The sequence below is a fragment of the Sipha flava genome, unplaced genomic scaffold (assembly GCF_003268045.1).
Source record: "Sipha flava isolate LNK unplaced genomic scaffold, YSA_version1 229_pilon_pilon, whole genome shotgun sequence".
Classification (NCBI taxonomy): domain Eukaryota; kingdom Metazoa; phylum Arthropoda; class Insecta; order Hemiptera; family Aphididae; genus Sipha; species Sipha flava.
In genome coordinates this window covers 876742-889821 of record NW_020272866.1, presented here as the reverse complement: position 1 = coordinate 889821, position 13080 = coordinate 876742, and the positions used below count along the sequence as shown (strand labels likewise).

Here is a 13080-nt window from a genome sequence, read left to right as displayed (position 1 = left end):
TAATACAAACACAAACTATAATAATATAGTTTAATATATTATAGGTGTTTCCTTTCAAATTATACTATATATCATAAAAATATTTATTTATAATTTTGTTTCCATATACGAGTACATAACCTATTTAATATTATTAAATCTATTTGAAGAACAAAAAATCAAAACATCTTCATTTAGTTAAACACATATATTTGCTTGCAATATAATATAAAATGTATCATATTATATACTAAACATAATAAAATTAATCGAATTAATTACATTTGACTCATCATTATTTTACATAATTGATAGTTTGTGATATTACAACATTTATGCGTTCTGTCAAATAAATGTAAGTAAAAGTAATATTTTTTTTCGTATTTTGGATATATTTTTCTAAAATAACAAATTAAAATTCCAATTTGAAATAGTTATTTCAAGACTGTATTCAGTTACCAGTTGTTATTCAGTTACTATCTACGAGTTGCCTCGTAGGTATCCTAGGTTAGGTATCTTGTAGGCTCCTTATGCATCTACAATCATAACAAAAATAAATAATTTAAAGTTTCTACTTGTCATCTTATAGGGAAGATCTGGGTAAGTTGGCGAGCTAGGTAAGTTGACGAATTTTTAATAACTCATTTTACAACTTTAATCAAAAATTACAATTGTTCCACAAGATATTACACAGTTCTTCTAACATCTAATATTGCTTGTTTGCGGGTTCTATGATAAAATCATGATTTTCTGTTATCAGTTTTGTGAAACCATTATTTCCATTAAATGTATTTTTTTTTTTACGTTGTCTTAGGGTCTATTGGATCTTGGTAAGTAAAAATGTATTTTTCTGTTTTATTTGTTAAGTAATATATTTTTCTTAGATTGTTTTTGTGTTAAGTTTATTAAGCTATCGTAGTATAGTATTTTTAAAGCTTATTAATGTCAAGTATTATCTTTCTGGGTGAGATGGCTGGGGTAAATTGATAATGTCGTCAATTTACCCCAAGATAACCATAATATATATAGACTAAATGTATTGAATTTTTCATTATGTGTGGATTTTTAAAAAATAAGTAGTGAACAATTTTAATTTTGTATATTTATAGAAATATTATAGGTACGTAGATACTTATTAATACTAATAATTATACAAAGATTATTATTATTATTATTAAAAAAAAAAAAAAATGATAACCAATTATTATTGGTAATCATTTTTTTTTTTTTTTAAGATCTGAATGACGAAGAAATATAAAATGAAGTATCATTTAAAACAATTGTATGAAATTTAACTTGCTGAAAAACATTTTAATGTGTAAAAGACGTAAATATAAAATTAAAATTAATTATTTTCTTTCGAGTTTGAAATGTCTACTAATCATTCGATTGTATGAATTGTGTATAGGTTCGGTCATGATTTTATAGTTATTGGGTATACTTCAAGCTATTCTTTATTTTTATGATATAAAATGTATAATATTTTGGACATTTCATTACTTCATAACAACACAAGAAGATCAAGGGCGTAAACACAAGGGCTTAAAGGTTTCGACGTTTTAACGTGTAATTATATTCTAAATATATTAATAGTAAATAGCTTGTATGGAGTTTTTTTTTAATTGCTTAATAATTATCCATCCTTTTCACGGGACAAAGCCTCACAATTTTTGTGTCGACTTCACTGATCCACTGACTTCATCTATACATGCATACACTTGCAAGTATTTGTGAGTAAGGGTGAAAAGGGTGATGAATAGCTCACTTTTGAAAATCACACACGTACACGTATGTTTAATCGCTAACACGTCAAATTATTGTGTACATACAAAAATCTATTCGAAGGGAGTAGTGTATACTTGTATAATATACCCCCAAGCTTATTCGGCCGTAGATAACAAAAATCTAATTAAACGAAATCCTCTAATTGCACATAGGTACATCATATATGAGTACATATAATATATTGTACACGCAGAGTTCATTGTGCTTCTTCGCCATTGATTGAAGCGTCGTTGGCCGCGAATAATATTATTGTATATTATGTGTTTGTATAGTATATCGTATACACAAATACGAGTAGATACTTGCCTAACGCAATCATACCATGAAGGTTTTCTTCGTTCCAAAAGAAACGCCGTGTAAAATAAATGCTTGTCCTCGGCCATGTTAATTCTGCGCCAATTGTACTTTATTATGTATATCATATAATATATAAGTATATATACACAGCAAGTATACAGAGAGATATACACATGTAGGTACGCGACAACTACTGTTTGTGTATATTATTGTTAGCGTGTGTATTACGAGATACATCCGATGTTTCCATATTCGGATCTAAAAATGTGCCGACTACTCCACGCGTTCGCAGCTATACCACCGCCACTTCTGTCGCGTCAAGGTTTACTTCACCCGGTGCTAAGTGAAAACGGGAGGTATTTTTATATTATATTATTATTCGCTACCGAGCTCGTTTGTTTGCCGCATTAATTATTAATTTGAAGACCAAAATTGTAAGCACCATAGCAATTTGTTAAAATAAGCACTTTGCTAATATGCGAAAACAAATATAGAGAATTCAATATAAGTATGTAAGATATAATAGTATCCATACTAGTATGTGTTAAAATATTCGTACAAATCGAAAAAAAAAATCAGTATTAGCTTTCAAAAATATATATAATATAATGATTGTAATCAAACAGATTGCGGTTTCATGTTTATGCTCTCATAACATACGTCATATCAAATACAAATTATTTATATATACTATAAGAGTACACTATATACGCTTATAATTGGAGACTTGAATAAAGTTAACAACTATAGACAAGATATATAACGTGATTAATAAGCCTTTAATTCTTGCAATTTTGTGTAAAATAAATTTGGCTTATGAATTCGGTCCAAATTTCAAATCCATCTTATAAGTGTCCACTATAAAGTGAGAATACAAAATAACACTCACAGGCATTATGCTTGAGGCATATGACAATAATCCTGTTCTCCAATTATTTGTTTTTATAATTATTATTTATAAAATAATAATATAGGCAGCGGCGGTGGTGGCTTGTTGATACGTGGGTGTCCCCAGTATCCTCGCTTACGTTCTGTGTCGTTTTTATACAAACTAGTCGTGTACACTACACTAATATATTATTAATATTCAGTACATACACATTAGACGATTTTTGTCTGTGGCTAATGACATATTTTTTTTATACAGTCAAACTTATTGTTATCGTTGCATTATATACGTGTATTGTGTGTATGTAGGTATATGTTATGTACGTAAATAAGTCAACGAGGGCCGTCAGTGCGTATAGCTTGTACCTATTAACATCTTTCAGCAGCAATAAGAGGTATATGACGTATATAATATAGGTATTAAGCCTTAGAGATATATGCCTTGTACGTGTACAAAGATAAAAATTCGACATCGTTGTAATGGAATGCAAGTCTGCCAGGGGCGTCATTTTGTCGATAGGTATACGCAGGAAACGGGAAATAATACATGGCCAATTGATCAACTTCATGACCTTTTGATATAATACTTGTATATACATTTTTTTCGGTAGTAGTGCTTCTTCCTATTTTTACTTCCTCTCTCTTACCATCGAAAATATAATATTTATTTGTGTACCTACAATTATGACAAGTGCAGATATAGACAAAACAAATTCTAATTTGTAAATAATTTTGATACCTCTCACATTAACAACAATGTTTTTAATTGTTCAATGTTTATTCATTATTTTATTTTAAATATTACGACTTCAGCATAGCATATTAGTAATATACACATCATAGAATAGTTATATTTTTATACTATGTGAAATCTACTTATTATATTTATACAGTCGTTAGACACTGGGATTATTGCAATACAAAAAACCGTTAAAATAATAATACTGCGACAACATATTATAGTAAATTCTTAAATTCAAACTTAATCTAATACAAAACATGCGGTTAAACTAAAATGTACATAAAAAAAGAAAGTTCGGGCACACAAATAGAATTTGCATAATTATATATTTTTATAGTAATGTCGAACAACATGTGAAAAACATGTATCTATTGATAATTAGTGAATCAAAAACCCTATTATTTGATATATTTATATTATATATTAACAAAAATAAATAATGTCTCATGAGGAATAAATATTATTTTCCAGAATTAATAAATTAATTGCAATAATTTTTATAGCAATGATGATGCCGTCATTATGTTAATGTGTAAATGTATCATGGGTCTGAAAATTATGGTTTTAATTTGTTTTTTTTTTTCCATAAATAATAAGCTAAAAATTTTTTTTTAAAAACACTGATTTAACATCATAAGTGATAAGTAAATCCTCATTACATGCTACATCTTATTAAATGAGTTAATCTATGATTAACATAACTCTTCGACAAAAAAATTGAATACATTCCAGGTATTTATTCTCTATTTCTATTCAAGTATCTAATAAAATGAATTATGAGAATCTTCATTGACATATAAATATATTATATTAAAATAAACCAAAGTCCGAACATATGCCGTCAACTAGCATGATGGTCAACTCGTAACGTCCTAATTATTCTATATATATATTAATTCATTTCTTATAAATATAGAAAAACTTATCGATAAATTTACAATATTGATTAATTTTAACTACTAAATACTAATTATGACTGATGTTCGAGTGGAAAAACATTATTTATTAATTAAATTGTAATGTCTGTACAATTATATACAATGAAATTAAAATGTTAAATTTCATAAATAATTATCTTGCTGTAACATTTTACGAAATTAAAATTTATCACAAACATATGTAAATATCATACATAAAAATTAATTCACAAAAATATATTAATATATAATTCAATATAAAAAAACAACTTCAGAAACAAGCAATTATCAAGGCTGCATCCGAATTGGGTCCTGAATTTAAAATTACTATACTAGTTGGGTCCCGAATTATTTTAGATACACACTAGTTCCTGAATATTTTTTGATAAATACTATATTATTCTAACCTTCCCATTTTAACAGACTTAGGACTGTCTATGTTCTATTTAGACCACAGGTATGGTTAAAAATGTTTTTAATAGTTTTTTTTTGTTTTTTAGTTTCTTTTCCATTAATTTTTATTTATATTATATAATATTTTAACAGTTTTAATATTTTTTCATTTACCTATATGGCTGTAATTTTATTATATAATATGTATTTTTATATTTGATTTTTAACATTTTAATATTTTTACCAACACAATTCTAATAATTTATATATTAATGGAAAAGAAACTAAAAAAACAAAAAATAAAAATTTTTTAACCATACCTTTGGTCTAAATAGATCTTAGACAGTCCGAAGTATGTTAAAATGGGAAGGAAAATGTTAGTATAATGTAGTACATACTTACCAAAAAATATTCAGGAATTAGTGTAATACCTAAAATAATTCAGGACTCAACTAGTGTACTATTTATAAAAATTCGGGACCCAACTAGTACACTACCTGCGATTAGCCCATAGTACCTACTCGGGATCCAACTCGGATGCTTCGATTATAAAGTTTAAATTTGCTTATAATATTAAACATTTATAAGTATCGTATCCATGCGATAAACAACACATACAGGTATTCTACTCCACAAATATTTGAAATTTTTACACAACATATCTTTTTGTCAAACTTCAATTTCTTTTTGTCCATATTTGTTGATGTTATTTTGGTATTTCACGTACAAATTAGTAGCTTAAAAACGGTTTTCGTTTAATGATATCACTAGAAATGTTGACTTATACCATAGATTACAATATTTATTTGTACAACAGTTTAATATAACAGTATAAGAGCGTAAAAAATATATTGTATTTTAATAAATATTAGACATTGAAGAACAGCTAACACATAAAGCAAAAGATGGGTTTAAAATGTTTTACAAAGACAAAAGTCATTCTAAAGACAAATGAAATACATGAATAGGCAGGGCCCCCACAAAGGGAGGGCTGATGGACCTTGAGTACAGGGGCCCGGCTATTTTAAGGGCCCGTGGGCCCGTTGAAATTTATTTGTAATTTTTGAAATTTTAGTAGAAATACTTATTTTATATTAAATAATATTATAAGATAATATTTTATACATATATTTAGTTATTTTGATAGTTCAAAATGTGGATTAACCAATGATTACCTAGAAATTAATGGATTGGTTTCGACAATCAAATTTGACGATATCATTACTGAATTCAATGCGCTAAAATACCGCAAAATAAAATTTTAACTTAAAAAAAATATATTAAATATAAATTAAAATATACTTGTTTTTTCTTTTTAATTTAAATAATATTGTAATAAAAAAATAAAATAGACATTATTATTGTTGAAATGCTTATGAATCTTGAATTTGAATTGATATAATGAAAAAACAAATATTATTTCTAAAATTATATATAAATAGTAAATTGTATTTTTGGAAGTTTTATAAAGGGCCCGGACAACCATTTAGTGTAGAGCCTGAAATTGTATGTGGGGGCCCTGTGAATAGGTATACAGAAATTACGGTAGCCATGGAAACCAACTATAAGAATATTTTCTTATAACATAATTTAGTCAATATCTACCACTCTTGACTTTTTAAAATCTTAGTAAAACATATAAATACAAATTAAATTGTATTAAATTAATTAAATTACTATTTACTTTCTATTATTGTAAGTACGACTTGTTGATATTATTTTTTATTATTACCTTCAAAACTTTTAATTGAATTAAAACACTGTCATAGTCCTCATAAGCAAACACACTAGTCTTCATCGTATTAAATTTAAAATGCATTAAATAATTGATTGAATTAAATTATTTGTACAACATAAATTTTTATAATAAATACAATTTAAATGTATGGATGTTTTTTAGTAAGGTACCACATTACCACGGATAAGTTAATTTAACTATATGGGCGTTATTACTTTTATAGTATGCAAAATAAAATTGCTTGGTATTCATAATTATCATCGCCTATGAAGGAAACGAATAAATTGAGCAACCTAACTTTATTCTAATATTATTAATAGGTACTAGTTACGCAATTAAATTGGTACCATTTTATAATCCAATCAGGTCCGTATTTAAAAATTTGGAGCCTCCAAGCATATAATTTATGCCCCCCTTCCCAGAAAACAAATAATAATAATATAACACTTATTATTTCGCCCATAATCGAGATTCTTTAATATTCAAATATAACTTATAAATGAAAATCGTTTAATACTTTTTTTAATTAACAAATTAAACAAATTATAATATAATAAAAATACAATTTTTTTTTTAAATTTATAAATTAAAACATACTACCTATTTTCTTTTTTTTTATTGTTTTTTTTTCATTAGGTACATCATTTTTAAAATTAATTTTACGAAAATATTTTGCCGCCCCTGAGACTTGATGCCCCCGGCCATGTGCCTACCCGTGCCCCCCTTCTAAATACAGGCCTGAATCTAATGCACTATTTTAGTACAAAAAATCAAAAATCAAGTCTAATTTTTTGATCAATTAATTTAGTAACTCATCGGCGTACGTACACATAATTTTTAATTAAAAAAAGTGTTTAAAAACAATATAATATTGTATACTCTGTTTCAGTGCATCTAAACTTTATATATATATTCATAAATGCATATTATTAATAAATAAGAATGTGATTTCATTATACGAACATGTCAAAGTGTATAAATTATTTAATGGTTAAAAATGAGTAAGACAGTTTCATGAATTTTTTTAAGCGACTGTAATAATATTATGTGCTCCATTTCTTACTATACACAACATAAAAATGCGTACACCGAAAAGGAAACATATTTCCTTGGCTTCAAGCCATGTTTCGAACGTTAAGTGCATGAAATTGACAGCCCCATTATAACAATACAACAACATTATGTTTTATGTATATAATTGTGGTGATTGGTGGTAACCACTCAACGACAGTAAAAATATTAAAATATCGATAAATAAATAATTAAATCTCACATATAGAATACCTGAGATTTATAGAATTCATTAAGCCACTATAGCTAATAATTACTAGCCGATGTACGTGTATTTTACGAAACGTAACACCAACAAGAACAGATTTTATACTGTAAAATTGTATGACGTCAAAAGCTATTTGACGAAGTACCTGCTAGTTATAGTAAATAGGATAACGCAGAGGTAAACTTGACGCTACAATGCAAGTGTACGAATATATATTCGTGACGTGTGCGTTTGTTTCATCCTTATTGAGGTGCAAAACTGGTTTTATTTCGTCGGTCAACCGACTTAAACTTGGTACGAGAGTGAAAAAGCAAAGAATAATAATCAATGATGATACACACTAATAAAAGTATGTTTTTTCGTGTTATTGTTGTCATCGGTATAGAATTTGTATCCGTCGCTCATAATACCTACCCAACATAAAGTATGGATTACGGTATTACGCGTTGGCTTTTCTGCCCGCGTATAATTTTACGATATGTAATCAAGAGAATGACGACCAAAATTTCGTACGAAAACAACTTTATATTATATTCGAGTTACCACCGAAAGCAGGAAATTGGAAAAATCGACAAAAAAATGACGTCAACGGAGCGAGTATGGAGATGTTGAATCCAGTTTAACGGATATTTCTCGATGCAGCGGCAGGAAGATTAGTCATAATTTATATGACGAAATATAAATATATATACATATTTATATATAAATTGAAACGCGATAGTTCAATACATAATGGTGACACGGATCTAAGGGGAATATGTTAAAAATATATTTAAATTCATAAAAAAATAGATGGGCGGCAGAGCATTTTAGTGATTAGTCGGCGCGCAGCTAGTACAAAAAGTTAGAAATAATCGAACTTGCACGCACCACTATCGCGTCTAGACGACACGTCATATGCACCGCCACTGCTATCGAAGCGAAGCAGGAACGGTAACAGGACGGAGGGTGGTGCGCGTCTCCACCAGGCGACGGCGGCGGCAGCGGCTGCTGATACCGTTTGCCGTTTAGATTTTGGAAATTGGAATGCGTTCGGCTGCGGTCGCCGGCTTGTGCCGGGTCTCGACCAATCGCATGGTGCTGTTCGTTTTATGCCCATATAAGGTAATGCCGCTCGACCGGCGGTAAGTGGCGGTAAAATGGGCAAGTCCAACGCGCAACAATGGTGTAAGGAACCATGATCGCCTGAAGAATGAAGTTGTGCGTCTCCCGCCTAACGATATACACCGGTATCAACCCCGCGAACCGGCCACGGTGGATTCATCTAGCAGGATGCACACCGGGCCCAGACGGCTCGGCCATTTCACAAAAACTACCGTAACCGTTCTGCCATCGATACACGAATTCATCTGCTCCAGAAGCTCCACTAAATCAACGATCATTTTTCAAAGGTAATTATGACTTGCATTTTTTTATCCGAATCCACCCTATTTTTACCAATTAAAAAAGCATTTATTGATTAATTTTTCGATGAAATTATAACTCCTGTTTTTTAAATACCAGTGAATATGTTACGTCCGTTCAAACGACGCACTTTAATAAATCCCTTTAAGTGGTTTCAACAACCCGTTGTAACAAACATTTGATCGCGTTTTTCAACGTCCGATTGACGTGTCGCTTATTTATTAAACCATAAACATTTTTACTATAATTTTTCGTATTTCTCTAGCCAGAAATTATCGTTTTATTATACGAATTACTATATACTATGATGTTATTATGCTAATGCAGTTAGTGGGGTGAGACTCTTGAACGTTAAGGTTTGTCAGTTTTTTCGCTACTCATAAATTTCTCACGGTTTTCACGCCTTTATATTATGTGTGTGTATGCGTGTTTAACACCCGGTGTCCAACAGCCCTTTCGTGAACGGGTGTGGTGTTTGTTCGGTGGGAGAAGTAGGGGTGGTGGTTATGATGACGTGTCGTTGCTGACGCAGTGAAGGGCGGGGTTCATGGGAAGGAGTATCAACCGTAGAAGGAAGGCTACTTATACCGGTGTTGATACTCTCTCACGACCAGTTAGTTCGCATTACCAACGACTACGTGTGTGTATTTGTTAAAATTTTGAAATCGCAATCAAGTTTTATTTCCATACAATTTTTCTGGTACGTGACATTTTCGATTTTGTTTTCACCTTTTATTTATTACCAATTGGATATCATCATCAATTATGATAACCATCAACTATCGCGTGCTTTGGGTTTTTTTTTTTTTTAATTTTATTTTTAACCTACTTTTTCACATACTACCTACAACATCATTAGTTATCAAAAATCGACAACGTGTGCTTTTATGTAGTACCTCAACATTTTACATCATTGATATTGACTGTTTTTATTTCCCATTTCTCTAATCGATTAAAAGTTGCATGGTTGTTTTAATGACCGAAGTAATTTTTATTGTTACCTTTTTCGTACAAGTTTATATAAGTTCTTATATTTACTAGTACTTTTATTTCTACCGTATCAATAAATTAATAATCTTATGTGAGAAACTAATGTATAAGTTTTTTAATTTATTACTTATATTATCGCTGAATAATTTTATTATTTACGAAATCAAAACTTAAACTTTTTAATGATTAAATTTAGAATGATTTTAACATTTCTAATAGTTTTTTTATAGCTTTAATCATACCATAATTAGGTTCAATAGTTTAAACACTTTAATGTATTTTGATAATGCTGTTTTTAACTGACGCTATTTGGTGATTAAATTATTTTTAGTCTAAAATATTAATTACTATTTTAGTTCTTTTTGGCTTAAATTCAGTTGTTATTTATTGTGAACTTAATTTATAATTGACTACTGATTAAAAGTTCTTATTGGGTTGTACCTAAATAACTACATTTTCAAAGCGTGTTTTTAGAAATTTAAAATTAAATTAGAATTCATTATTTTTACAGCTTTGATATATTTAAATATTCAAAATGTGTGACGAAGAAGTAGCTGCTTTGGTAGTAGACAATGGATCTGGTATGTGCAAAGCTGGTTTTGCTGGTGATGACGCACCTCGTGCTGTATTCCCATCTATCGTTGGACGTCCCCGTCATCAGGTAAATATTATGAATATTATTTTATTATAAGTTAAATAACTAATATTATTATTCATCAGGGAGTTATGGTTGGTATGGGACAAAAAGACAGCTATGTGGGAGATGAAGCCCAATCCAAGAGAGGTATCCTTACCTTGAAATACCCTATTGAACACGGTATTGTCACAAACTGGGATGATATGGAGAAAATCTGGCATCATACCTTCTACAATGAATTACGTGTGGCTCCAGAAGAACACCCAGTTTTGCTTACTGAAGCTCCATTGAATCCAAAAGCTAACAGAGAAAAGATGACCCAGGTTTAAAGTTTAACTCTTAAATTACACATAGATTTTTAATCTCTTACTTTAACTTTCAGATTATGTTTGAAACATTCAACACACCTGCCATGTATGTTGCTATCCAAGCTGTACTTTCATTGTATGCATCTGGTCGTACCACTGGTATCGTCTTGGATTCTGGTGATGGTGTATCTCACACCGTCCCAATCTATGAAGGATATGCTTTACCTCATGCTATCCTCCGTCTGGATCTTGCTGGTCGTGATCTCACAGATTACCTTATGAAAATCTTGACTGAACGTGGCTACAGTTTTACGACAACTGCTGAAAGAGAAATAGTTCGCGACATAAAGGAAAAGTTATGCTATGTAGCTTTGGACTTTGAACAAGAAATGGCTACTGCTGCTTCCTCCAGCTCATTGGAAAAATCTTATGAATTGCCTGATGGACAAGTCATCACAATTGGAAATGAAAGGTAAAGTATTTTTATTTATTTATATGTACAATTTACATTTTTTGTTTTATATATTTAATATTAATATTTGTTTTATTAGATTCCGTTGTCCGGAAGCTCTTTTCCAACCTTCTTTCTTAGGAATGGAAGCTTGTGGTATTCATGAGACCACATACAACTCTATCATGAAGTGCGATGTAGATATCCGTAAAGACTTGTATGCCAACACTGTATTATCTGGTGGTACTACTATGTACCCAGGCATTGCTGACCGAATGCAAAAAGAAATTACTGCTTTGGCTCCATCTACAATGAAAATAAAGATCATTGCTCCTCCAGAAAGGAAATACTCAGTATGGATTGGTGGTTCCATCTTGGCTTCTCTATCTACCTTCCAACAGATGTGGATTTCCAAACAAGAGTATGATGAATCAGGCCCATCTATTGTGCACAGAAAGTGCTTCTAAATACTTTAATATTTATTTTCCTAAAAATCTGTATTTTTTATTTAAATTTTCCTGTATTTTTTTTTTTTAAATAAGAATCAAAATTATATAAAAAAAAAAAAAAAAATCCGTTGCATTAGGCCTACATTCCAGTAAGTTATTTACAGCTCAAAGCATTCCTTAATCATAGCATGTCTGCTTTTGATTTATAATTTTTTATACTGACTGAAAAAGAATATAATTAAATGTATTTATTTGATAATTATTTACATATATGGAATTTTTTTAGACATTCCTGATTATCCAAAATTGTCTTTTAGGCAAAATATTAGGATTATAATTTTATTAAATTCTCTCTAAAAATATTTGAAAAATAAATGTTTGTAATTTATTATACATGTCATTTTTGTTTATTGGTTTTCTAATCAATCTCATGAGTTACATTTCCTTAATTTTCTACTTATCTTCTATTTTCTATTATGACATTAAATTGTCCATCTAGTAACTATGACTGCTAAAAGATAATTACTGTATATATTTGGTTAATCTTTAAAAATCTTATAATCAACATAAAATTACATATCGGTGTTAAATTATTTCTTGCATATTATATTATTTCAAATATTTTATCATTTGGGTATTTTTGTCACTGAAGTCGTTTTTTGATTTATTAATATATCTATAGGTATAAATTTAAATGTGTATTATTTATTTCCAGTGAATATTTAAATACTTATTTTGGAGACAACTATATGTTTCTGTTTTAAGTAGCATCTTAATAATATATTTCTAAACGTATTAAAAGAAGAGAATGTCTAGCAATATA

At 29.3% G+C, this 13080-nt stretch overlaps 1 protein-coding gene across 2 annotated transcripts; it reads left to right on the top strand.

Moving 5' to 3' along the window:
- Positions 1 to 9301: 9301 nt before the first annotated feature.
- LOC112683593 (actin-5C) lies at positions 9302 to 12523 on the top strand. 2 transcript variants are annotated; one of them, XM_025554685.1, is made up of 5 exons: positions 9302 to 9409; positions 10924 to 11073; positions 11133 to 11372; positions 11432 to 11829; positions 11909 to 12523. In XM_025554685.1, the coding sequence occupies exons 2-5, from the start codon at positions 10948 to 10950 to the stop codon at positions 12273 to 12275; spliced, it is 1131 nt and encodes a 376-aa protein (XP_025410470.1). In that variant the 5' UTR covers positions 9302 to 9409; positions 10924 to 10947; the 3' UTR covers positions 12276 to 12523. The 2 variants fall into 2 exon arrangements, with proteins under 2 accessions (XP_025410470.1, XP_025410471.1); XM_025554686.1 differs by lacking the exon at positions 9302 to 9409 and adding an exon at positions 10018 to 10122.
- The last annotated feature ends 557 nt before the right edge of the window (positions 12524 to 13080 follow it).

What these genes read in the sequence shown, in the direction of transcription:
- LOC112683593 (XM_025554685.1), top strand. Translation starts at nt 10,948, where the DNA reads ATGTGTGACGAAGAAGTAGCTGCTTTGGTAGTAGACAATGGATCTGGT. An exon ending in TTGGACGTCCCCGTCATCAG is followed by an intron (nt 11,074 to 11,132) that starts GTAAATATTATG and finishes ATTATTCATCAG; the next exon opens with GGAGTTATGGTTGGTATGGG. An exon ending in ACAGAGAAAAGATGACCCAG is followed by an intron (nt 11,373 to 11,431) that starts GTTTAAAGTTTA and finishes TTTAACTTTCAG; the next exon opens with ATTATGTTTGAAACATTCAA.